At 34.6% G+C, this 27,827-nt stretch overlaps 2 protein-coding genes across 2 annotated transcripts in view; one reads left to right on the forward strand and one right to left on the reverse strand.

Annotated features, from left to right (window-relative positions):
• Window positions 1-22,886, forward strand: part of LOC120417400 (uncharacterized) — a 117,588-nt gene extending 94,702 nt beyond the window's left edge. Inside the window, exons 6-8 of the mRNA XM_039579436.2 lie at window positions 5,097-5,181; window positions 13,283-13,412; window positions 22,773-22,886. Of these exons, the coding sequence (XP_039435370.1) occupies window positions 5,097-5,181; window positions 13,283-13,412; window positions 22,773-22,786 (229 nt within the window). The 3' untranslated portion in view covers window positions 22,787-22,886. The remainder of the gene's footprint in view (window positions 1-5,096; window positions 5,182-13,282; window positions 13,413-22,772) is intronic.
• Window positions 22,887-23,464: 578 nt separating this feature from the next.
• LOC120417402 (uncharacterized) lies at window positions 23,465-27,578 on the reverse strand. Its single transcript, XM_039579441.1, has 4 exons — window positions 27,462-27,578; window positions 27,086-27,404; window positions 23,935-24,074; window positions 23,465-23,876 (listed from the first exon to the last, which is right to left on the reverse strand). The coding sequence occupies exons 1-4, from the start codon at window positions 27,561-27,563 to the stop codon at window positions 23,514-23,516; spliced, it is 924 nt and encodes a 307-aa protein (XP_039435375.1). The 5' UTR covers window positions 27,564-27,578; the 3' UTR covers window positions 23,465-23,513.
• Between the last annotated feature and the right edge of the window lie 249 nt (window positions 27,579-27,827).

Consider the following 27,827-nt stretch of genomic DNA (forward strand, 5'->3'; position numbering starts at 1 on the left):
TGAAACAGGTCGTATCGAGGTGCTCCGATTTGGATGAAACTTTCAGCGTTTATTTGTCTATACATGAGATGTACTCATGCCAAATATGAGCCCTCTACGACAAAGGGAAGTGGGTTAAAACGGGCATTGAAGTTTGAGGTCCAAAAAACATGAAAAATCTTAAAATTGCTCGCATTTCTGTAAAACTTCATCAATTCTAACTCTCTTAGATGCATTCGAATGGTATTTTGAAGCCCTTCAAAATGTGCTGTAGACATCCAGGATTGGCTGGACTTTTTCTCATAGCTTTTGCAAATTACTGTTAAAAATTGATTTTTTTTAAATCTCAATAACTTTTGGCAACAGCCTCCAACATCCATACTCCCATAGGTCAAAAGATAGGTAATTACATGGACTATAAGCCTACGGTGTTAACTTTTTGGCCAATCGCAGTTTTTCTCATAGTTTTTCGATTTTTCTAGAACAAACATTTTACAACGTTAGTTTTCGCCCTGTAGGTCGCCAAAGCGGCACTTTTTGGTCTCAATTTTGTCATATTCGGAATCCTCGGAAAATTTTACATTAGATTGAGGTGTTGGAATTTTGAATTTGATTGGAAAAATGCCATTTAGAATTAATTAAAATATTATTTAGTATTTTGTCAGATTAGGGGTAAAACAAGTTTTCGCCTACTTGATACAGCATTTGACGTATCGATCATAGGGTAAATAAGATCTATTTCTTTTTTCAAAAATGTTTTATTCAATTATTTTTTAAATCAAAATTACAACTCCAATGCTTCTAACTTACGTGAAATTGTCCGAGGATTCCGAATATGACAAAATTGAGACCAAAAAGTGCCGCTATGGCGGCCTACAGGGCGAAAACTAACGTTGTAAAATGTTTGTTCTAGAAAAATCGAAAAACTATGAGAAAAACTGCGATTGGCCAAAAAGTTAACACCGTAGGCTTATAGTCCATGTAATTACCTATCTTTTGACCTATGGGAGTATGGGTGTTGGAGGCTGTTGCCAAAAGTTATTGAGATTTTAAAAAAATCCATTTTTAACAGTAATTTGCAAAAGCTATGAGAAAAAGTCCAACCAATCCTGGATGTCTACAGCACATTTTGAAGGGCTTCAAAATACCATTCGAATGCATCTAAGAGAGTTGGAATTGATGAAGTTTTACGGAAATGCGAGCAATTTTAAGATTTTTCATGTGTTTTGGACCTCAAACTTCAATGCCCGTTTTAACCCACTTCCCTTTGTCGTAGAGGGCTCATATTTGGCATGAGTTCATCTCATGTATAGACAAACAAACCCTGAAAGTTTCATCCAAATTGGAGCACCTCGATACGACCTCTAGAACAAACCGAGCAGAATCTACAAATACTGCCTCTTAAGATGAATCTTTTAAAAAAAAAGTGATTTTTCTACGAATTTAATTCTGTTGAAAGGGTTGTGTAGTAGATATCTTAAGATGACTTTGCTGGAAAAATCTTGTTCATAGAACAAGTCGTGACATTTTGACCAAAAACTACCCCGTGAAAAACCCACTCTTGAATATTCGGGTTGGAATTGTTCTAAAAGTACCCAAATGTTTGAAAATCTCTACTTCAAACACTGTAGCATGTCAATACGATTCCTTCGAAACACTGCAGCATCATTTTAGTTTCTTTTGACCCAATTTCACCCCCTCTAAAGGGTGAAATTGGGTCAATTTTCAAACGATTGGCATTTAAGGTAGAGTTCATCAAATTCAACCAAATTTCGATAAAATCTTAGTAAACTATAAAAGAAAAATTCTACGTTAGAAGTTTTTCGATGTCATTTAAATTGTTTTTTTATTATTAACGAATTATTTATAGTCACTAACAGTACTTATAAACAGTTTAAGGGGTTACATACATGTAAATCGGCAAAAATGGCAGGGGTTGGTTTGATCACACACTTAAACTGTTTTCAAATCTGTTTTCAGGCCATTAAAAAATACATTTTCATCTATTAACAAAACAAATTTGTAGACATTTGGTTGTATCGTTTCCGAGTTATAGCTATTTGAAGTTAGCAGTTTCAAAAAACGGGTGCCACGATATCTCAACACTGTTTTGACCAAATTGGCTCAAATTTTTGGTGAAACCTCGTTATACTAGAGATCCTAAATAGGGAGACTGGACGAAGTGAATTTGACGTACCCAAACAGACGCGAGTTTGACGTATCCAAACGAGCATTTACCTTTACGCTCGGCAAAATTATCAGTGTTGCCAAGCTCAAAACATACGTTGCCAGATCGATTTAGCAAGCTTAGACCAGTCTCCCTATTTAGGGTCTCTACGTTATACAAATCCTGTGTGCATGACAAAGGCCAATTTTCAAAAAAAAATATTTGAGAAAAAGATAAAAATATTTTTATATTTTCCATATAAAACGTTTCTTAATCCACCATTAGGTGGTTGGTGCCTTCCTCACATTAAAAAAGTAATAATGAAAATAAGTTTGTGAAAAAAATATATATAACTGATACAGACTTTTCCAGAAAACATGCAGACTCTCATTTGAGGCAATGTGGCAACCGGGCGTTTCGCATCTGGCGCGACTCTCGCACGTAAACAAAAAGACCCGGCCTTTTGAGGTTATGCAAAAAATCACCCTTTTTTGTAGATATAAAAATCTTTTTCTTAGCATAACTTTTTTAATACTTTACCAAACAGAATAAATTTTAATAGGGTTTTATGGGACCCCAAAACGAATCGAATAAGGCTGACCTGGCCAAAATCGGTTCAGCCAGTTCTGAAAAAATCGTATGGAAAAAATCATGTCTACACACATCCCCACAGACATTTGCTCAGAATTTGATTCTGAGTCGATATGTATACGTGAAGGTATATCTAGAAGGTATATTTAAGAAGTTCATTTTTAGAGCAGGATTATAGCCTTACCTCAGTGAGGAAGGCAAAAACCGTTAGTTGATTTTTGAATTTTTTAAAAAGCTAAATTTTAAAATCGGGCCTCGTCATGAACACGGGGTGTGTCTTGAGAGTCTTCACCCAAAATTTCAGCCAATTTGGTCCATCCCATCCTGAGATATCGTGGCACCTGTAAATCAACTCGGTGTTTAGAGAAAAACGCTTACAAAATTTGACAGTTCGCTTTGCGCATGGCAATATTTTGAAATTAAATCGTCTCTTAATCAGTTTAATCATGAAACTTTCAGGAGCGATTGAAAATCATCTTTTTAATGGATATAGTAATGTTACTGTAATATGATTTTTTTATTTTCTAAATGTATGTAACCCCTTATAAGGATTCATTTGTTTAACGTTTAATGCAATTAAAGAAATCGGACTGAGACAATTTCAGTGTACTTTTTTTCATTTAGTTTTTTTTATTTGGGCTCTAAAAATAGTTACATTGAACATTTATAATTTGGATCACCGTATTTCCAGCTGAGTTTAACACAACCTACGGACTGCTTTTCAGACTTCTATAAAACAAAAGGCAATGAAAATTGTATTTTACTCAATTTAATAAAACACCCAATTTTAATCATTGGTTTATAAAACGAAACAATTTTATGATTTTTAAATTATTTGAAACTGTTTTTTAAGGAAAAGCTTAGAATCTGTTGTAATTTTCAAAGTATTGTGAAGTATGGAGCTCAACTTTGCCTTTTTCATAATACATTTTTTGTACTGAATATTTTTTGTTAAACCTAGAAACCTTCAATTTGAAAACCTTAAAAAAAGAAAATGCGATGTTTGTTCTCAATTCAAACTAATTTTTAATCAGAAAATCTTGACCTTTTGAGAGCAATAAAATAATCCGAATTAGAAATTTTTTTTTTTTGAAAGTTTACTCCAATAAAAATGTTTTTTTTTTTAATTTGTGTCATCCCCTTCAAAATTTCTCCAAAACATCGGGTAGTTAAACGAAATTGTTGCTAAAAAATCAAAAATTCTACGAAAAGTCATCAAAAACCGTTTCTACACTACTTCCATTACATTTAAAAAAAAAATTAAATCAGACTAAATTTTGGCTTTTAACCAACTTTGAGTCACAGATCAGAAAATGATGTTAACCCCAAGAAAAAAATGTCATACATTTAAAGAACGTTGTAAATCCCTGACAGAATCCTAACCACAATTATGTTTAGAGATTTTTGTATTTTTTTTTATAGAGCTTGATTTTTTTGCCCTCCGCCTTGACTTCACCAGAGCTGAGGACAACATTTTTAAGTAAAATTTGTCTTCACCTTACTACTTTTTTAGATTTGAATGATTTTGAGCAATTTCATTCGTATGCGCATCGTTTTTTTCATTGAGTAAAAAGCTGGCAGCTTTCAGGGTCATCCCGGTTGATTGCTTAATTTTTCATACCTCAATCCTGAAAAACCTTCATATCAAAATAGTATTTAACATATTATACACTGGAAATTTTTTTGATTAAAGAGAGTAACAGATGATTTAAGCTTGAATTATTGCCATGCGCAAAGTAAACTTCATATTTTTTTTATCATTTTTCTCAAAACCGCGATATAGGTTAAGAATTTCGTTTGGGCATCAAGTTGTCTCACGGACGGAATCAAAGAAATAAACATAAAAAACCTGTATGCATGAAGAGGCAAGATTTTTAAATTTTGTTTTGAAAGAAAATACTAAAATAAAACAAAAATGAGATATTTTATGTTAAAGCATAAAAATATTCCTATTTTCTTTAAATAAACTTTTTGGACCGGTTTCACGAGTACTCACCAAAATGTTGTGCAGATTTGGCAAAAGATGTGTTTTAGATATCGTGAGCTGTGTTTCGGCAATGATGCAACAAAATGTTCTCAAATTTATTTTGTAAAAGGGATCTAAAACACTTTGATTTTTTAGAGTTGACTCACTCAGTTTTACTTCAATATTTTTTAGCACTTATAAAAAAAATTACCCGTCACTGTTAGGTTCTTATATTATCCAACGTTGTACCCTGCCAACAGTCACCTTCTTGTGTTTACCAACAAAAAGACAAGCAAAATCAATTAACCCCCGCTCAACCCCTTCACGCTCATCATTCACTTTTTTTTTTAACTCTTTTTTCCACGTGGATCCCCTTGCCGTCGCCGCCACCAGACATCACCACCATCGACACTGCAAGAAGAAAAGACACAAGAAGCGGAAAATCCTGGTTCACGATCTTGATGATCAAAGTGTGAAGGTAAGTACTACTTCCGACCCTTCCCCCATTTTCCACCGTTTGGCCCTTCTTGGAAAACCCCTGGGAGGCCCTATCACATTAACGAGCTTTTTTGTGCCGTTCGTACCCCGTTCGTCCTCGGCGGGACGTGACCAACGGACCCGCTTTTTTCCCACGCTAGACCAAAAGTGTCACTCCGGAGATTAGTTTTGCGGACGGTCCTTTCCGCTTCACGGGGTGCTGTCCTGGTTTGGGATGGGGAGGGCGGTATACATAGGTCCGAGAAGGACCAGTTAAAGGGAAGCTGAGAAATTCTCTGCAAAATCTTTAAAATGAAACTTTTAATTAAATTGGTCTACTACAAAGGACAAGAATTGATTTGAAAATTAACAGAAGATTAAATAATTTCTAAATTTAAAGTGATCAAATCGCTAAAATACTAGATTTCCAGCAGAAAACTCGTTTTACAAAATGTTAAAGGCAAAAAAACTTGACAATCTCTGCTGCCGCCTCTATTGCCCGTTTAGTTACGGTCATTACCAACTTTGGGGTTTTACCGGAAAAGAGGTAACGCGGAACGGGAATCCAAGAAGGGACAATTTTACACCCACCTTTTTTGGTCTTTGGTTTGTCGGTGGGTTCGTTTTAAATGTTTTTTTTTTTTTTCTTAGCTTCCATACGCTTGACTCGTTTTGTTTCAGTTCCCCCCTTTTCCTTAGTGGGATTTCAGTTCGAGCCACGTAGGGGGAGCTTTTTGTCGGGGTAATAAAAGCACAGCCCGCACATTTGGCGTTGAGCATCCGTTTTCTAGGAGCAGAATCTGGAAATGCACAACTGTTGCTTAGCTGGGAAATGCCGGGAACAGATTGTTGGGGCGGTTTGGAACGATGGGTTGAGCCAGTTGGCAAGCTTCGCTGAGCTATTAAAGATGGGGGTGATCTAAGAATATGGGTTGTAAACACCTGTTGAATTGTAAGATATGGCTTTTTAAATGTGTCCTGAGGTGGAATGCTATTTATTTGAATGAAATTTACGCTAGACATTTTTTGCCTTTCGCACTGAGAAATGGCTACAAAATCTCTGAAAAAATGAACTTCTTAAATATTCCTCTTCACAAATAATACCATTCTACACATAATTATGATATATCTATCATAAACTCCGTTTTAATGATAATGTTTTTTGCAACTTTGAGTAAGCTATCAAACCGAGTCTACTCATGAAACCTAATTTTACAAAAAAAAAGCCTCTTTGACACAACATTTCCAAATCATCACGAATTTAAGCTGGAATTTATTGAAAAACTCGTATTTTTCAGCAATATAAAGTTTCATACGAATTTTCTAATTTCTAAAACCTAACCCGAGCAGACGGAAATAACCTGGGAATAACATTCTTTGTTATTTGAAAATACTAGGCCAATAACATTTTTTGTTATTTATAACAAGATTTGTTATTCGCCGTTATGATTTTTTTGTTAATGGATTGTTATTGTAATAACAGTCTAATAACATTTTACGTTATTCTTCGAACAAATCTTTGTTATTATTTTTTGTTATTTTAACAACTAATCCGATCATCCCAATAACAATTGGAGGTATTCTTCCATAACAAAAAATGTTATTCGCAAGTTTTTCTGGCTTTCAATCAATATCAGACCGATAACAAATGTTGTTATGATAACATAAACTGTTATTGAACTCTTATGCAAAAATGGATTTTCCAAGAATATTACATAACACTTTCTGTTATTTTAACAGTATTTGTTATTGAAATGGCATGAATTTAGTTATTACCGTCTGTTCGGGAACTAATAACCATTCATTTTCGTCAATGAGAGCTTGAATCGGTTAAAATGACGAGAAGTTTAGAATTTTAAAGAAAATGTTTTTGCTATTTTTAGGAAAACTTATATTTTTGGACCCACCTTAACTTGGCCCGTATCACCCTTAAGTTCAAATGATTTGAGCCAAGCCAATTATTCAAAGTTTCTAGATTTAACTTTTACATGGAATTGATAAGTTTAAGAGTTAAAAGAAGTTTAAATTGCCTCACAGTTTCAAGCCTCCGGACACCAACTTTCGATTAACGTGAAGACTTCCAAAATTGTCATGATTTTTCGTTCAAAGGTATAAATTTTGCGTCGCTTTCAATATTTTGGAAAAATTCCTACAATAAATTGTTTAGAATTGTGCCCTTCACATGCTTATTCCTTTTGGTAACGATTATCCCATTCCTTGTAAAGTTATGGAAATCGTCATTAATCAATGATTGCCAACTAGGACGTCAATGACTGTGCCACAAAATTATATAAATTTTGAAGCACAATTGATTTAGATCAAAAATTCCTTCATTGGCTTCAAGAAGGCAACAACCGGCACATGCTGATTCCTTTTGGTGCTGAAACTCGTTAAATTGAATTTATCACAGAATATTTTATAGTGATGATCAATTTTCTTTGAAAATGATCAACGGCTTACCCTTAAGAATCTCGCAACAGAGAATGCCAAGGCCATGCTGTGTAAAAAAAATATTTATTTTCCATGGAATTTCTGTATATCAGGGGTGCCCAACCTTTTGGCCCTGCGGGCCAGATCTGATTTTTCTAAAGCAGAGGCGGGCCGGAACTAATGTTGGTGAAAATAAAAAACAGTAAACATTTTTTTCATAAAATTCATTTTAATAGGCTAATTCAAGTAAAAATATACATAAACAAGTGTTGCAAATAAGATTCAAATTACTTGATTTAAAGAAAGAAATACAAAGTCTACTTTCAAAGATGTGTTTATTTGATTTACTTTTATTTTGATTTGGACAAAATTGTATTGTAATTGTTTTTGTCGATTGAAATTGAATTCCCTGACATCATTAACTTAAAAAAATATCAAAATTTTATCGCTGCAAGTTTTTATTCAAGTTTAAAAAATCAACGAGACGAGATAAAATTTATTAAAACGAAATTTGGATTCAAATCTTCTCTACGAAAAAACATTTTTTGCGTTGCTGTGCACCTTTATTCAAATATTTTACAAAATATTTCAAAATTATTTTAAAGACATGAAATTAAAAAAAAGTGTTTTTCCCAGCAAAACTTTATCATTGAAGCTCTGAAAAAAAAAATTAATCAAAATCCTCAAAAAAGAAACAATTGAATTAGGGGAAATATACCCATTTTACTCACTCTAACCGTTCGACCAATTCTCATCACTTTTGCCATTGTATCAACAATGGAGAGTTGCTTGCTCACTTTTATTAGAGCTATTTATTACTTTGGAACAGTCAAAAACACTTTATGAAAGCTGTCATTCATGATCAAAGTGCTGATAGGCCGATAATAGAAATAGGCTGAAAAAGGGTTTAGTTCCCCTAGAAATAAAAACAGCCAAAACTTTAAGAAATTGGAATTCAGTGTCTTTTCAATCTTTTTGCATATTTTTCAAGTTTAATAATTAATTCTGATAACATCAATATTGAAATGATAACAATTAAATTCAAACATAAAGAATGTTTAGATGTGAAATAAAATCATTTCAAAAAATACAAAGGCATAATCCTAACAAACGTATGTCAAAAGCAAAATAAACAAATAAATGTTTTGTTATAATATCTGAAAAATTGATCACAAGATATTTTTTTTTTATCTAGACACTTAATTTATTTATTGAATATTTTAGGAAGGGCCGGTCAAAGAACTATTTTGAAAAGCCGTCGCGGGCCGGATGAAATGGCTTCACGGGCTGGATTCGGCCCGCGGGCCGGACGTTGGGCAGGCCTGTTGTATATAAACAATATCTTTTTTAGACAATGTCTTAATATTTATTTTATGAAATAGTGATCCTCAACCAGGGCTGTGGAGTCGGAGTCGGAGTCGGAGCCGGAGTCGGTGGAGTCGGGTCTTTTTGGGGACCTGGAGTCGGAGTCGGAGTCGGAGTCGTTAAAACTCGAACAGCTGGAGTCGGAGTCGGAGCCGGAGTCGGCTAAACTTTAAGAGCTGGAGTCGGAGTCGGAGTCGGAGCCGAAGATTTCTGATAACCCGGAGTCGGAGTCGGAGCCGGAGTTTTCTTAAATTCAACAAAAAATATGTTTTTTTTTTATTGTTCAGCATTTTCTATACTGCCCATGTTCGCATAAATGTCCCATATGCAAAAACAGCATGCTGAGAAAAACGCATTTGAAGTTTGTCCCATACATAAGGCTACGTGTTAAGTTTTAGCGAAAAAAACTGGATTTCCTCCTGATTTCTAGAACAAAGTACTGGATGTTATAGGCTCTAATGAAAGACCACACGATTTTGAACCAAGCTGCATCAATATCTCAAAAATGATGAAAATGCATATGGGACATTTATGCGATCAGGGGCAGTATAGAACAGCTTAATTTACAAAACATCTTATATTTTTAATTGATTTATCAGATGCCATTATGTTTTTGATGCTTTTTATTGTGATTGAAAAGCTCTAATTGTGTTATTACACTATAATCACTAAATGATAACCTCTTACCCAAGTATGTAGTATCATCATTTAAAAAATAATAAAAAAAATATTGGTTATGTAGTCAGACATATCTAATTGATTCTTGAATGCTTCCTTTTGCCTATATTTATGTGCCCTTTCAATTCAAATTTGACCAAATCACTGTTTTTGCAAATCGAAAAAGAGTCACTGACAGTTTAACTTTTGTAACAAATTATCAACGATAATAACAATCTCTTACTAAGAACTCAACATGCGCATTTTGTTTATAACTGAGTACAAGAAAATCAAAGTGTTGCATTTAAAATAATTGAAACTAACAAAAAATATCAAAAGAAGTTGCAACAAATTTTGAAATAATCATTGATTGTTGATGTTGATGTTGATTTTAGGTAAACTATTTTGATATCGTTGCAAATTATCTTTGAACAAATCTCAAGAATTCAGTACAAAAATGAACTAATAAAAAAATGTATAGAACAAAATAAAGGATTTTAATTTATTTTTCAAATATTATTTTAAAAAAAACAAAATCAAAATATTATCAACTGGTACGAATTTTCTCATACTGTATGTCCCACGCCAATATGACAGAAGGTTATAATCATTGCATATCAATGTACCTTAAAAAAAATTTAATATTTGTGACCTAGAAAATATTTTACTTGTGGATATTTGTTTTTTATTATATTTTAAGTTTTTTCATATATTTTGATGGAGGCGCAAGATCATTCATAAAGCTTCGTTTTAGGTGAAGATTCACGAAGTATCGTGCGCCTCCTTTTTAAAGTATATAAAATTTTAAAATTAAAATAAATTAAAAATTTACATGGTAAAATATTTTCCTTGTCACACAGATATTTGAAAAGGACATCTTAAGCGTCCTTTCCACGAATAAATTGTTTAGATACATTGATTTGCAATAATAATCTCCTTCAGCCATGGCGTGATGTCCATGAACGTCTTAAAAAAAAACGAAAAAAAATGTTTCGTTTAAAATTGTCATTTCAAAAAAACAAGGTGCCTGTCACTGTGCTTCTTACAAATGTCAGCCTGAATGTGAGCAAATTTAATTTTAATGTTCAATAGATCATTAAGGCCAGGTTTCTTTTAGTTATTCATTCAAAAATAACAATTTAATATTTAAATTTATTAGCTTTGAAAAAAATATTTTCAAATTTGAGGTTAAGCAAATAAATCCAATTTTACTTACAAAACTGTTCTTCTCAAAATGCCTCTAAAACTGAAGATATTTTTTGATTTCTGTTTCCATAACGTATAAAACTTGTAACCTAGAAACTTTTTTTCCGTTTATTTACTTTACTTTTACTTAACTTATTTTTCTTGAGAAAAACATGACGCTTAGAGAGTATTTAAATAATCCTATTTATCAATGTTTTAAAAATAATTAACTAATAATAGTTAACCAACTTTTGAAACATTTAAAAATATGTGGAGTCGGAGTCGGAGCCAACCATTTGTTGAAAGCTGGAGTCGGAGTTGGAGTCGGAGTCGGCTAGAGTTGGTAGACCGGAGTCGGAGTCGGAGTCGGAGCCAACCATTTGTTGAAAGCCGGAGCCGGAGTCGGAGTCGGAGTCGGCTAATCTGAGAAAGCCGGAGTCGGAGTCGGAGTCGGAGTCGTTTGAAATATGACCCGACTCCGCAGCCCTGTCCTCAACTAACTCGTTTAGCATTATCGATTGAATTTCAAATTTTATTCTGATTATATTCTTGTCACCAGGTGTTAATTTTTTTTATAGAATTTCTAACACATTTCAGCTTTGGAATTTACAGTCTTTCACTGATTTTAGAAAACGAGTGTATTTTTCCAGACATTAAAAAAATATGTTTAAAAAATGTATGAAAATGTTAAATAAAAAATATTTTTATGTTGAGCTTTTTGGGTGTTCTACCGCTGACTCAAGGTGGTTTCAAAAACACTCGAATATAAAAAAAAATGTTTATTGAAAAAAAACTCCAGACTTGTCCTCTTTGGATTAGCTGAAACATTTTTTTTTGCAAATTGCGAATTCTTTTGGATTTTCACAACTTAATGTTGGGTTTGGGTTTGCCCCTGTTCGCATAAATATCCCTTATACATTTTCATAATTTTTGCGTTATTGATGCAGCTTGGTTCAAAACCGTGTGCTCTTTTAGAAAACCAAAAATATGCAGTAATTTGTTCCAGAAATCTGTAGGAAATCCAGTTTGTTCCGGTTTGTTGTGTGAGACACCTTGCCGTTTATGCATATTGAGGGTAAAATAGTTTTAAATATATCCTATTTTCAAAATGTGGATGCAAAAATTATCACAAACTGCGTAAGATGGATTATAAATATGCTTCTACCAAAAGTTTGTAAAACATCTAAAAAAGCATGAAATATTATTTTTCTACAGTCTCATGTCAACAAAAAAAATTTGAAAAAAATGTGATATGTTTTTTTGAAAATTATAAATGGAATGTAACCTTTTTATACTGAAAATAAAAAAAAACTGGTTGTTAGGTGCTGATCTAAGATCTTCCTGATTTTTGAAAAAAAACCTTTTTTTATTTTCTGGAATGAGTCCCTTGCATTTTTGAAAGTTTACATCCCTCGAATCGACCGAAATAGATGTTTTCCGATGATTAGTTTTCAAAAAAAAACAATCTAAGCTTTGTAGAAAAAAAAAAAGTTTTGCAAAATAGGTAGTGTAAAGTGATGCACTTCTTTTAGCATTGAAATATCTAAGTTTTATCGAAATTTTGTTTGAATGAATTTAAAAAAAATGTTTACTTCGGTTGAAATTATCAAATTTGATTCCCAATTGTTATCAAAAAACTGGAACTGATTCATCATTTCAAAACATCAGAAAATACATTTTTCTGAATGACATACAATTTTAATGATTTTCATAGCAAAATTTAGAAAAATAAAATTAGGCCGTTGCAAATATTTTTTGAAGTTTATGTCCCTCGACTCTGACCAAAGTCAAGAGGGGGGGGGGGGGAGGGGGGCAAAGAAATAAAAAAATATAAAAATTTCAATTACGAGCTCAGGTTTCAACATTTTCATGAAAAAGGTGTTTTAAAATGCATTATACACCTGTCCAGTTGTTTTGCCATCATTAGTTTCCAAAATATCTGAGTATTGACGAAAATTTTATTTTTTTCGAAATTTTTTTTTTGCGGTGCTGTACATTGGAATTTTATAAAAATTCAAAACATTTTTGAACAAGCCCAAACATGCTAAATATGATTATTAATGCAGAAAAATGCATTTTAGATTGTTTTCAGTTGATAAGACTTCTATTTTCATGGAAATTTTGAAGTTTTTTGGAAAAATATTTTTTTGCCCCCTGATTTTTCAGACCAATTTTGAAGGGAGGGGGGGGGCGACATAAACTTTGAAAAATATTTGCAACGGCCTTATTCTATTTAAAAATAAAGGAAGATTTGCATTGACAGGTTTTCATGCATTTTTTCCAATATTGAGATTTTTCTTAGGTAAATTTTAAAGATATGCAAATGAATATATTTTCTTAAATTTTGTTTATTTATTTTTATTGACTGCTTTTAAATAATGTCAGCCATTTTGTAAACTTAGAAGTTTAATTTTATATAATGCAAAAAAAATCAAAATCATGCCCATTTTTTCCTCCCCCCGCAGGTGATAGACCCCGACGATCTTCCGAAGCGCGCCCGCTGGACGATCATCGCGACCGCTTTCCTACTGCTGATAATGTGCCTCTTCCTCGTGGGAATCACCCTGCGGATGGCTCCCATCATCGACGATATGGGTAAGTTTTATAGCGGCGTTTATGGCAAGACTCGCGCCATCTCGCTTGCACGCGAGCTTTCGGCGGCGAGCTTAAAGCTCACGTTGCTATAAACTCACTCAATGCTGAGCTTCGAGAGAGCGAGTGAGAGCGTGATTCTGCGCGAGATTTTTCCCTCTTTTCCCGCGAGAGGTGAAAATGTTTGCTTTCTTCGCCGGGGACCACGTGTTGTGGTGCGGTGCCGGAATGGTCCAATTGTTGCTTGTGTTTTGGGAGAATGCATTTTCCTTTGTTGGGGGCGAGAGAGAGATGAGAGTGAGTTACTGAGAGAAAAGCTTCCTTGGAAATGAGGGGAAAATGAGTGGAATTTTCGGGGCTCTCCCGAGTGCGTTTGGGTGGGTTGGAAAATAATCTCCAATGAGATGTTTACTCAGTTGGCGGCTGACTTGTTGCAGGGTCAGGTGGAATTCTCATGGTTGATGGAGGGTTTTTTTTTCATGTGAGAACATTTTATGTAACCAGGGACGATCTGGGTGCAGCCGGTGTTGTAACGAATTGCTACATACATCTTAGGCAAAACTGAATTTTTAATAACGGCCGGGTTCTCAAGGCAATTATACTAATCAGAATGTTAAAACAAATGTCTGCGTAACCCCCTTTCATAAATTATAGATTTATTTTAGAATTATCTATTTTTTTAAACATGGTTTAATTGTTCAAACAGTCGGTTTGCATTTAGGAAAAAAACTGATTTGGAAGTGTCCATGGGACTGAAACCTAGAATTCACATAACAACAGTGGAGTAGTTTTAAAGAATAATGAATTAATAAAAAACAGATTTGGAATATTTCTTCAGAATCTCTTTCTTGTCTTAAATTGTATTAAATGAAAAGAAACCGATCACACTGCCGAGCATCCTAAAGTTTAATTCTGCCATTCAAGTTTCAACAAGATTAAGTCTTTGTTCATCAAACAGCTTTGAATGGTATCATCCCCAAAAATCTCATAGCTTATTTCTTAAATAAGTCTTCGTAACACGGCCCTTGAATTGGATTGAGATTTCGCAGTACTCCTTTCATCACACGAAAAGTTAATTTGTTCCCATTATCATCGCCATCATCATCATCATCAACACAACATCATCAACTGTACAAAGCCACGCCCACGCTCCCTTTTACCTCCGGTAGTTCGTACGATGGTGGGCGGCCCACAGTCAGTTCAAGCTTATCTTAACGATGAACCTAAAATTCTACCGAGACATTAAAAGTTGACTTTGTGTTGACCAGCTACCCTGTAAACACTTTACGACAAAATTCCCAAGAAATCCGTACTTTTCCAGAGTTTACTGTTTCACATGCTTTCGTCTGAAAGTACTTGCCGAAGCAATTAAGTGCTCCCAGGAGTCGGCCCCCGGAGAATCCGTCTTCATCAAAGAAACAGAAGAAATGTTGGACCAAACAGAGTTGATGTCAATCAACGGACTCGGCTGGCCGGGTTGTTCCGAAAATTCAACGCGTCACCAGCTTGACCGCTCAGCTTTGTCTGTACATTACTCATCATTAGGCGGTTGGTCTTTGACGCGATATCTGGACGACACCATTTCCCGACATCAAGTACGATTTATGGGGCGAGTTGAGCGTTTGCAACGCATGTTGGCGTCCAGTGCTGTCAGTTTGACCATTTGAAGATAGTTAGAGGATAATTTCAAAGATGTTTTAATATTGTTCCAGATTACATGGTAAAGTTAAGAAAATAACCTAACATTGAATCAAAGGGTCATTCTCTGCCAACTCACATTTAACCTTTTCTTTTTTTAGTTGTTGACAAACATTTCAATTTTTATTTGAAAGCTTTTTATCGTAAATGAAAACTATTGAAGATACATTGTTCAATGCTTATTAATGCATATTAGAAAAATAATCACTTTAATATTTTTTAATATATTTTTGGGACCAAACGTTAAACGATGAGGAAAAAAATATGTTCTAAACACATTGATTTTTTTGCAATTTTTTCATGGTATCATGACTGTTGAGCAGTTCTCTACGTAACCGGTCTTTTTTCTTTAATTTTAATTTTTGTATTTTTTAATCCGGCTGAAACTTTTTTGGTGCCTACGGTATGCCCAAAGAAGCCATTTTGCATCATTAGTTCGTTCATATAATTTTCCATACAAATTTGGCAGCTGCCCATACAAAAATGATATGTGAAAATTCATAAATCTGTATCTTTTGAAGGAATTTTTTGATCGATTTGGTGTCTTCGGCAAAGTTGTAGGCATGGACTACACTGAAAAAAATGATACACGGCAAATTTTTTTTTGTGATTTTTAATTTCACTTATTGTCACTAAAACTTGATTTGCAAAAAAACACTATTTTTTTTATATGTTTTAGAGAACATCAAATGCCAACTTATCAAAAATTTCCAGAATGGGCAAAAAATCTTTGACCGAGTTATGATTTTTTGAATCAATACAGATTTTTTCAAAAAATCGAAATATTGGTCGCAAAAATTTTTCAACTTCATTTTTTAATGTAAAATTGAATTTTCAATCAAAAAGTACTTAAGTGAATTTTTGATAAGAGCACCGTTTTCAAGTTAAAACCATTTTTAGGTAACTTTTTTGAAAATTGTAGCAGTTTTTCATTTTAAAAAATTAGTGCCCATGTTTGCCCACCTTTGAAAAAAATATTTTTGAAGAGCTGAGAAAATTTTCTATATTTTACTCTATTGAACTTTGTTGATACGACCATTAGTTGCTGAGATATTGCCATGCGAAGGTTACAAAACAGGAAAATTGGTGTTTTCTAAGTCTCACCCAAACAACCCACCATTTTCTAATGTCGATTACTCAGCAACTATTGGTCCGATTTACAATGTTAAAATATGAAACTTTCGTAAAATTTTCCGATCTTATCGAATTTTTTTTTCTCAAAAATTCAAAATCAGGACTAACATTTTAAAAGGGCCAAACATTCAATATTACGCCCTTTTGAAATGTTAGTCTTGATTTTAAATTTATTTTTTTTCGAAAAGATCGGAAAATTTCACGAAAGTTTCATATTTTAACATTGTAAATCGGACCATTACTTGCTGAGATATCGACATTAGAAAATGGTGGGCTGTTTGGGTGAGATATAGAGAATTTTCTAAGCTATTCAAAAAAAAACATTCAAGAATGGGCAAACATGGGCACAAATTTAAAAAAAATAAAAACTGCGACTATTTTCGAAAAAGTTACCTGAAAATGGATTTAACTTGAAAACGGTGCACTTTATCAAAATTTCACTAGAGTAATTTTTGATTGCAAATTCAATTTTACATCGAAAAATGAAGATGAAAAATTTTTGCGACCAATATTTCGATTTTTTTTTTAAAATCTGTATTGATTCAAAAAATCATAACTCGGTCAAAGATTTTTTGCCCATTCTGGAAATTTCTGAAAAGTTGGCATTTGATGTCTTCTAAAACATATCAAAAAATAAAAATAGTGTTTGTTTTGCAAATCAAGTTTTAGTGACAAAAAGTGAAATTAAAAATCACCAAATTTTTTTTACCATGTATCATTTTTTTTCCAGTGTAGTCCATATCCATACCTACAACTTTGCCGAAGACACCAAATCGATCAGAAAATTCCTTCAAAAGATACAATTTTTTGAATTTTCACATATCATTTTTGTATGGACAGCTGCCAAATTTGTATGGAAAATTATATGAACGAACTATTGATGCAAAATGGCTTCTTTGGGCATACCGAAGGCACCAAAAAAGTTTCAGCTGGATTAAAAAAAAACAAAAAAAATCGAATGACCGAAATCTCAGAGAATTGCTCTTTTATGATCTATAAAAAAAATCGTGATACTTTTTGTTACAAAATTCCGAAAATAAGGTTTGAAATTCACCTAGTTGGAAATCACAGAAGCTGATTTTATTTTATTTTTTCAGTTCCTTCCTTAAATTTAATTTGAGATTAGAATGGCAACTATCATTTTTGTAGCTACCAAGGCGAAATTTTCAGAAAAGTGAAAATTTGACCATACGGGAAAATTTCACCAGATTTTCTTCTGTAGGGTTGTTTATCATGCCAAAACTGGACCGAAAAACCTATTTAGTTGCATTTTTAAGCGACTTTTTTTTATAAATATCAGCAAAATCAAACCAGGATAATTCATCTACTGATTTGGCGATGGAACTTTTTTCAATGGTGGATTCCTTAACAAATTTCCTACAAAGAAAAAACAACTTCTTTATAGTTTTGAGATTTTCTGCTAAATTCGCAGAATTTTATGAGATTTCATTCCTATGTCAAAAGAAACAATTTTGCATCATTATTTCATTGATCCATATCATACATGGCTCAATACATATTTTTTTTGAGCTGGTGAATATTGGAAAATCCGAATTTTGAAAACATATTTTCTGATCGATTTGGAGTCTTCAACCGATCTTTGTTGTTTAATTCTCCATACCCTTTTAAAAATTACTTCTGATAAAAAGATTTTCTAGGATTTCAAAGATTTTTTGAATTGTTTTATGTTACCAAACAATATTATTTAAAAAAAAACGTTTCTTAATCCACCTTTAGGTGGTTGTTGGCTTCCTCAAATTAATCCAGCCTTCAAATGGATTAACATAACACTAAGTGCTCATAACTTTTGATAGGGCTCTCAGATCTTCAACCCCTTGTGCAGGGTAATCCGATCTTCGATTTTGTCTGACCATTTGAAAGGTATTTCAACTATCTAACTAACGACGGGTCGCATGATGGACCAGGACATCATTTTAATCGAAATATATGAGATCCTGCCTCGAAAAAGTGTATAAATAACACTTAAGTGCTCGTAGCTTTTGACAGGGTTGTCAGATTTTCGATGTGGTGGGCTCGTTGGAAATTTCTTCTCAATACCTTTCTAAAATTTTATAACAAGACTTACAAAAACCACCCTTTTTGCAATCTTCCGGAATGTAGTCAAGATCGTTTTTTTAGCTTAACTAAACTTGTTGATTTTGAATAGAGACTTATGGGACCCCAAGACGGATCGTATGAGACCAAAACGGTCAAAATCCGTGAATCCAATCGAGTGACAATTTTTTGTCCACAGACCTACAAACATCCACACAGACATTTGCTCAGAACTTGATTCTGAGTCGATATGTATACGTGAAGATGGGTCTAGGTAGTCAAAATAAGAAGTTCGAGTGTTTTTATAGCCTCTCCTCAGTAAGGTGAGGAAGACAAAAACACACAATGTATTTTTAACACTGCCACAAAAGTCCAAAGTCATTCAGTCCCCTGGCGCGCCACGTGTTTGCGTTGAACGATCATGCTGTGCCTTAATTTTATGGTCTCCCACCCAGCCCCCCAAAAACAGCTCCTTTTGCGGCTCCCCATCGTGATTTGACTCTTTCATCTGCCGAGGCCGTCAAGTTGCCCAAACCTTCGACAACCTCTCTCTTCTCGGAAAACTTAGTCCACACACACACACAATTCCCAAACTGACAGCATTCGTCAGTGTTGGGCTTTCCTTTATTTTTCGTTCGGTGTCAAGGGTCTCCTGAGGCGTTGGAAAATCTTTTCCCCTGTAAATACAGTGTTGCCAAACAAATAACACACAATTTAGGGCCGATTTTCTCAAGCTGTGAGCAGAGGGTGGTGTCGAGGGGTGACTCAAAAAGCACAAAAGAAAGAGAACTCGCTCAACTGTCTAACTGACTGTCAACGGGGGTGGATCCCCCTCTCCTCAATCCAGATTTGCCAACAATGGTCTTGAGAAGGAGGGGGTCACACACACGTCCGTGTCGTTTGAGTGTTTTGTTGACAGTTTCGGTGTGCCGGGCACTACAAAAAAGGATCCATCTTCATAAGGATGCTCGGGTTGTTTTATTATTTGTTTTGTCTGCCCCTCGGACACCCTTTCCCCTCGTTGCCTCGCGTCCGTCCGTTGTCCGGTTTTTCAGAAGGTGACGGGGCAAAACTTCACAAGCACTGGGGGTTTAGTCCAGGTGGGCCAGGGAAAAGAGGGGCCTTTTGAGGACCACTTACAGAACTGGAAAAGATCAAGCGTGAACAACGCGCACACACACACGTTTGGGACGAGCGGAGGCCCAATTTTGGGGACGAGCGGAGTGAACTGATGTGTGTTCTCTATTGGCCATTTTATTGCCGCAATGGCCCTGAGGGAGTGTTTGGAGTTGGACATGGAACGTACAACAGACTGAGTTTTCGTTTTTTCTGAGTAATTGTCTAGAACTTCGCAAATTTTTCAAGATTTATAATTTTATTATTTTTGTCTGCCTGTGTGGACCAATATGGACTAACAATTCAGAGAGCACCGGTACGAATCTCGCGGTGATTGGGCATGTGAATGTTCGAAAATCATGTTGTGGCATGATTTTATTAAGTTATGGTTAAGACTTTACAGGGAAAAAAACTTAAACGGGAAAAATCCTGGAATTTTATTTCACATTTTTATTGTTAAACGTTAAAAAATTTGAAAACATTTCCATTGAAAATGAGGAAAATGTTGACGATATTGGAAACGTTTCAAAGTTTACGTATTTGAAAACATAGAGTTACCGGATATGCTTGCAACATTTCCCTACTGTACAGTGTATGAAGCATTTGTTTTTTTGTTTGGAAAAATAAATAAAAAATAGGCTTGAAATTTGAAAATATTTTTTTTTGCCTCGACCTTGACCAGAGCCGAGGGACTCAAACTTTAATTAAAATTTCTATGAAATGTATTAAAATGCCTTATGATTATTTGAATCAATAGCACAAACGGTGATAAAAAAATTAAAATTATTGTTTTTTTTCGTTCGGATTGAAAAAAGTATGTTCAAAAAAGCTGAGAAAATTTCTTACAATTTTTGCTTTTAGGGTTTTTTGATAGGACTGCATATTACTTAGATGGAGCATTTGAATGTTTAAAGTGAGAAATGAAAGAGATGAGTTTTTCAAAGTTTAAATTAATTAGCCTCCAATTATTCAACTGCCGATAATTCCAAACTATTGGTTCGATTTTCAATGTTAAAAAAGATGCAATTTTGACATTTTTATCTGCCTGATTGATATAATCAAATGAAAAAAGTGTTTTAAAATAAATTTTATACCAGTCTTGTTGTTTTTCAATCATTATTTTAAAAAATATCGAAGTTTTGACGAAATTATTGTTTCTCGTAAATAAGCTTTTGCGGTTCTGTGCATCTCAATTTCACAAATATGCAACATGTTTTATAGCGAGCCCAATAATGCTTAATAATATTATAAATGCAGGAAAATGCATTTAAAATGGTTTCCAGTTGATAAGACTTCTTTTCCCATTAAAATTTTTAAGTTTTCTGGAAAAATATTTTCTGCCCTCTGATATTTCTGGCCGACATAGCTTTGAAAAATATTAACAACAGCCTGATATCATTTGTTCAAATCTAAACTTAAATTTGAGAAGACAAAAAACACTTATTTTGAACATTTTCAAATATTAGTCATTTTAAGTCAAACTATGTGAAATAAAATGTAAATTTACACAATTTTGACGTTTTATCACAAACATTTTTCCCAGATGTGAATAATATAACAAATGATTTTTTACACTTTAAGCAGTTGGATCTGTTTATGTATTTCGTTTTAAAATTTCCGAAACAGCTCGAGGATCTTTTAGTTATTTTATATAAATTGTTGGCATAAGTTTGTGAAAAAAATAAAATTGCACGAACAATTTTTTATACAAATTCAATATTATTCTTTCGACTTCAATAAGGCCACTACACACATTTTCCATTGTTTTGTGTATTTTATATTAGACTTTTTTGAAGAGCTTTGAAAAATATTAAAAACTCAAGAAAAACATAATTTCACAATACTCTTTGAGATTTCAATAGAAGTGAAATCAAGTGAAAACAATTCATATCACATTTTTCTGTTTTAATTTTCATTAAAAAGTTTGTTAGGGCTCATTTTAAAATATTATGTAAATTACTTGAACCGCTAAAAGTTTTTGTATGTATGTATGTATGTATTTGAACCCCCGTCTTGGCAGGACTTGGCCATGACCACAGTATATTTCAACTGAGACGGGTCGGTTAGTATCCACCATGTATCTCAAGAACCTTTGAAGCGAAATACATTGATTTTCTACTTGTACGTAACCCCTTAAGCCACGGAGCCGGACTACTTAAACCGCTAAAAGTTTTTCGTAACAAAATGTTGATATTTTCCCCATAAATTCCTTCAAGAGATCTTTTCATAATAGTTTCGACATTTTTCCAGTTTAAATGTTTGGTGTTATTTTTATGTAAAAGAATGGTTTGCTTTATAGACTTGTTATGTTCCCTTTCAAATTGGAGTTTATGTTTTTCAGGATCTGTATGTTTACTCCAAACCCAGAAAAGTTCATTTGAAACCAATCAGCAACAACCTGGGGAATTTAGGGGAAATATACCATTTCTTAGCCTATTTCTATTATCGGCTTATGAGCACTTTCATCATAAATTACAGCTTTTATTAAGTGTTTTTGACTGTTCCAAAGTAACAAATACCTCAAATAAAAGTGAGCCAGCAACTCTCCATTGTTGATGTATCTAAAAATGTTGATTTAAACAATAGCGGAAAACTGCAAAAGTGATGAGAATTGGTCGAACGGCTTAGAGTGATTAATATGGGTATATTTCCCCTACCAGTTTTTCAATACAAGCTTGTAAGCATATACCACCTAATATGAACCCTTGGAATACTCCCAATGCATAGCTCCAAAGAGCTTACCAACTGGAATGCAATCTAAGTGCATAATTGCAACTTCAAAGAGAAACGGTTAGGGGTGGAATATAGGGTACAAATAATTGGAAAGATTATTTTTATATCCTTCATTGTGAAACTTTTGGATTGTTTTTTTTTTTCAAATGTTTAATTTGTTAAATATAATAAACTTATTTTTAGTTGAGTTGTCCTAGTTAATTTTGACCCAACTTTCCCACTTTCGACAGCGATTGACAATCATCAATTGGAGCTTATGATCGTAAACGGAACAAAAAAATGACTTTCCTCGATGTCCCCACCTGCAGCTTGATTACTGTCATTTTAATTCCCATTTCAAAGGGAAAGGGGGGATGAATATCACAAAAACACACTCAAATGGAACTATTCAACTCTCGCTAAGCTGCACCTCTGTTGAAACCTGTAACTAATCAGAGAAGAAAGGACAATCACACGTGTGCACAATGTGCACCGAAGTGCAATCCAGGGGATTAAGGTGCAAGGGACGCGCTCGGTTGGACGATTTTTAATTTTCGATTCGAGCAAACATTTTCATCGGTGACCGTAGTGAATGCTTCCCAAGGCAGGTTCCACAAAAATACAGTTTGTTTTTCTCTTCTATTTCAGGTAAGTCAGCGTGATATTCACTGGTATCGAAAAAACCTTGATCAAATATTAAAAATACTCGGCGTGCACAGCAGGTAAGTAGCAAAAGTTCCACCCAAAAAAAATGAAGAAAAACGAAAAAAAAAAATCAATCAGCTCTCGCCGCGAGCATTGCCCCAAAAGAAAATAGATATTTTTCCCACCATCAACAACATCTCGCGAAATAAAAAAAAAAATATCGCCCCAAATCAACACTGCGAACCAGAATTACGCAAAAAAAAATCATAAAAAGAAAAAAAGTCACTTTTTTGCAGAGGGGGAACACCATCTTGCGCTGCTGCTAACTAAATTAATTCACCTCCGGGGGTGTAAATTTTGGGGCGAAAAATTCCTTGAAGGTTTTTCGTACTTTACTTAGACCGAGGGGCAGATTTCAACGTCAATCGCATTATCAGCCGCGCCCCGATATGGCCTAGACAAGTCGGCGAAGATTTTAAATTGGCCTCCGCGCTAAGCTTTACCAGAGTTGTCCTAAGGGAGGATCTTTTTTGTCTTTTTCGGGTTTTTCCCTATTTTTATGTCTATTAAATTTGATTAAATTATTGGAGTTTGATGCACGCAAGAGGCATTACAGAAATAAAATAAATATGAACTTGTTCCTGAACCCCTTTATATTTTAAAATTAAGATCAAATCCTTCCAAAATAAATCATATGCTATGCATATATTTAAGTGATCAACACCTTAATCAAGGTATTGCATCTCAATAATCACGATAATCCTGCTGGCACAGCGCGTACAGCTTGGTATCACACGGGGCATCGTTCACCGTCCACTGGAAGCCCTGCCTGGGCCAGTAGTACAGATTCATGCAGTGTTCCGGTCCTCCGGTGGGCTCTCCGGGCCTCCACTTGACCCAACCGACCCGCGATCCCGTCGGTTGCCACACGTACGTTCCGATCCGGCCCAGATCCGTCGCACCAAGCCACAGGCCAAAGAATCCGGACGCTTGCTTGCCGGTCAGTTGGGCCTCTCGTACGGCTTCATCGTGTTTGGCCGGAGTGTCCAGGATGGCCGGGCGCATCCCCAGACGGTTGCAGTACTCGACCGCCTCGAACCAGTTGAACTTGGGTGGGGTTTTTAATGGTTTTTGGTGGGATTTATTGGTGAATTTTGTTACTTACCGTGGTACAAGATATGTGATAGCGTGAGTTACAGCTGAGACCCTGCTCAGCAGCAAGAAGAAGAAGTAAAACGAGCTTCGCTATGGTACAAAAAGAACGAGCCATAATTGCAACCTCGCTTATTCTGACTAACTGATCAACTTGCAGTAAGATAGGGGAAAGTGGGGCAAGTGTAACAAGCTAAGGAAATGCTCGTTATAATCCATTAAAACGTTGAAAAATCTGTCGGATTTGTTATAATCATCTTATTCCAAGTCTTGACAGAGACTTTAATAGAACAAGTTTTTAAAAAAATCCAGTTTTTTAATGTAAAAAATTGATTTTAAAATTTTTGATTTTCTGTACGTTCTACTCAACTTGTGGGGCAAGACGAACAACCCGTTGGGGCAAGAGGAACAATGAATGAAAAAACATGATAATTTACTAACAATTGAACTGTTATCACTTACCCAAGTAACAAGCAAAATGCTTCTACTTCTTAGCAGGTTTTATAAAAGATTTAAAATTTGCTACTCGGTGTTGTGATGATATTGAACAAAACTTTAAAGATTTACGATAGAAATCTCTTAAAAGTATCTTCAAGAGCACTTTAGAACCATGACACATAGTTTTGTGCCACTCTTCGTTGTTTGACTTGAAGTTATCCCAGAGAGGTTATTTTTAAGACCATTTTACATTGCCAAAACTGCCTTAAAACTGAACTAAAACTTCTCCGTTTTATGAAAGCATAATTCAAGAGTCTTTGAACTTGATCTGTCAAATCACTGAATATTCGTACAGTCAGTCAGTTTAGTGACCTCTCCGACACGCAAAATCGGCACGACGCATCCGGACCAGAATTAGGCGTTTCGAGAATGGAGAAAAATGTCCCGCGGAGTGCTAGTGTTTTTAAACCATCGTGTTGATTACTGTGACTAAAAATTATCGTTATTTCTACTTTTTTTTTTCCTGTGATTTTTTTTCGACAGGTGCTGGCCGAAGAAGCCCACCCGGTTGAGGATCTGGATGCCGGTGCGTGCCGCGAGCTCCTGTCCGGCGCCCAGAGCAAACTTTCGTCGGCCGCTACTGATGTGGAACGCGCCGAGGCTGAATTGCCGTTGAAGTGGCCAAGGCTCTCGTCAAGGCTGTCGAATAAGGTGCGAGCAAAACACCAACCTGCCGGTGAATCCGTGTCCAGTACCCGTCCTTACATTTAGATTCAATTGCGAGATCAGTGTTTTCTTCAAAAGTCGCGGCCGTTCAATGAATAAATAAAATGATTTGAAAAATAATTAACACCATTGTTTTAATCCAACGACAAAAAAGCATTTCCAAAAATCTTTTTCGGATCTACCTCCTGCAAACAAATATGTGCATGCGCTACGGTCGCAATACTACGCGTTTTACTCTGCGATAAAACCGCATTAAAGCTTACTGCAGTCTACATGTTCTTACTTAATCTTGAACAAGAGCTTCTCAAGAAACATAGCTCTAATAACTGCTTTGAGTAAGAGAGAATAGATTTGATGAGATCAGCCATATTAACATGAAAAAATAACGCCCAAAAACGGAAGCCATGTTGATTTTTCTGCTGATGTAGAATTAATTGTTCGATTAAAAATTACAAATCATAGTAATTTTGAAAGATTCATACCTTCGATGCATATTTTTTCGAGGCATCTAAGAAAATTGATCAGTGAAATTTTTATGGCAAGAATTTTACGATAAAAATGGCTGCGTAAAGTCACAGTTATATTTATTTGGTTATTATAATATAATTATCCGTGTAAGCTTAAGTTGATCGGCCATTTGTGAATTCATTTCGAAAAGATTAAATGGATTTCACGAAATAAAATTCAGAACTGGTTTTTCTTCGACAAATCTTTTTTATCATCAACGAGAGCAAATAAGTTTAAGTTCACTTTATTACAGTCTTGAAGATCTCTTCTATGATGTTATAAATTTTTGAAGCTTGAGAATAAGTTTTAGAATAGCAATAAAGAGCATTTGCAGAGTATTGTAAAAATCAACGTCAAAGTTGCTTAGTTTTAAATAACTCCGCATAAACGCTCTTGATAACCTCCCAAAATAGTCCACTTTGCTCTTAACTCAGGTTTAACGCTGATTTATTGTTGTTCTGGAGAAAGTTATGCTTTATGATAATTTTTGGCTAAGATAACTTGAATCTATCTTTAAGAAAGTAAAAAAACTTAAATTGTTACTTGGGATTAGATACATCAGATTAGAATGTATTTGAAACGTTTCTTTCATTTTTAGATTAAAAAATAATATTTTACTAAAAATTTGATCGTTTTTACGAAAAAAAAAATATTACTTAGATGATAAATAGTAAATTTTCATGATATCACTATATTTTGTATGGACAATTTTTTTAAACAATTGTTTATCAGTTTTAAGTACTTTTATTTATTTATTTCACAATAAAATATGTTGTTGTAGCAATTCGTATTTTTTCCATACTAAAAATCCATATGGTACACTTGCCCCATCTGAACAAGATTTTTTAAAAGCTCTCAACAAAAATAACCAAAAGTTAAATCATACTTTATAAAAGGTGCAAGTCATTGGTAGGGACACTACTGATCTAGGAAAAATTGCATTTTGATAAAATGAGCCTTAAAACGAACCCTAAGCCTTATTTTGTACTTTCCAAATATTATAAGAAAACAAAGGTTTTGAAAAAAACTTCATTCAATCTTATGCCCAGTGGCGTTTACGTCGTTTTGGCGGTTATGTGGTAGTAGAATCAGCTAATTGCATTGCTAGCAACAATTCCTCATACTGGAAATAATCAAAATTGTAAAAATAACGGCCGTACGAGCGATTGTTCCTCTTGCCCCATATGGTCGTCTTGCCCCACCTTCCCCTATTTATATCATCACGTTATATATATTTTTCTTTGTAGAATGCAGGAACTTGTTATCAAATATTTGCAAATATCTACTTGTTATCTCTCATCCAACTAGCGACATTTTATATTTTGATTGTGATAAGACCTTCATTCATAAATACAATTTATGACTTAGTTTGCGAATTACAAGCTAGGAACTACTGAAGCTGATTCACTCTATAAATAACTTAACATTACCAGTTCTTGACATTCACTACACTTTATAATCGTGCTGGCAGAGCGCGTAAAAACGCAGTTCACAGTTGGCATCGTTCGTCATCCAGTAAAACTCTTCCTCGTGCCAATTGTACAGGTTCATGCAGCGTTCGTTTGCACCTCCGGACGGTTCCCCAAACTTCCACTTGGTCCAGGTAACCTTCGTCCCCGTTGGAAGCCACACGAACGATCCCTTCTTGCCGAGATCGCTACCACCAATCCAGAGGCCGTTGTGGAATCCCGAAAAGTCTCGCACGGTGGCCTGGGCCTCGCGGACGGCTTCGGTGTGTTTTTCGAGCGTGTTCAGAACGGACAGCCTCATGCCAAGCCGGCTACAGTACTCTATGGATTCGAACCAGTTCAGCTTCAAACGATTTGAGCAGGTTAGTTTTGTTCTGTTCTTAATCGCGTCGAGACTTACCCTCATTAGAGATATATGATAACGACTGTTACAGCTGGAGCTTTGTTGGAGAACGAGAAGTAAAAGTGCCACCTTCAGGACAGGATGAGATGCTCTGGACATGACCACGTTTGTTTACGTTATGCTTCTTGAATAGTCATCGTACAGCGTTTTATACGATGACGATGTAGAGAATAATTGCTTGCTCATCAGCTGTCAGCATAAGGTGGCTTGATAGCGAAAGATTACAACAGAGAGTAATCATTACACAGTCCAAATGAATTATATTTCATTCCTTCAAAAACATCATACGTTCTTCTTTGTAACCCAACATAATTCTATCATAAATGTGGAAGTTATATAATAGGATGTAACAAAAATGACTTT

This window comes from Culex pipiens, chromosome 3 (assembly GCF_016801865.2).
Source record: "Culex pipiens pallens isolate TS chromosome 3, TS_CPP_V2, whole genome shotgun sequence".
In the NCBI taxonomy this organism is placed as follows: domain Eukaryota; kingdom Metazoa; phylum Arthropoda; class Insecta; order Diptera; family Culicidae; genus Culex; species Culex pipiens.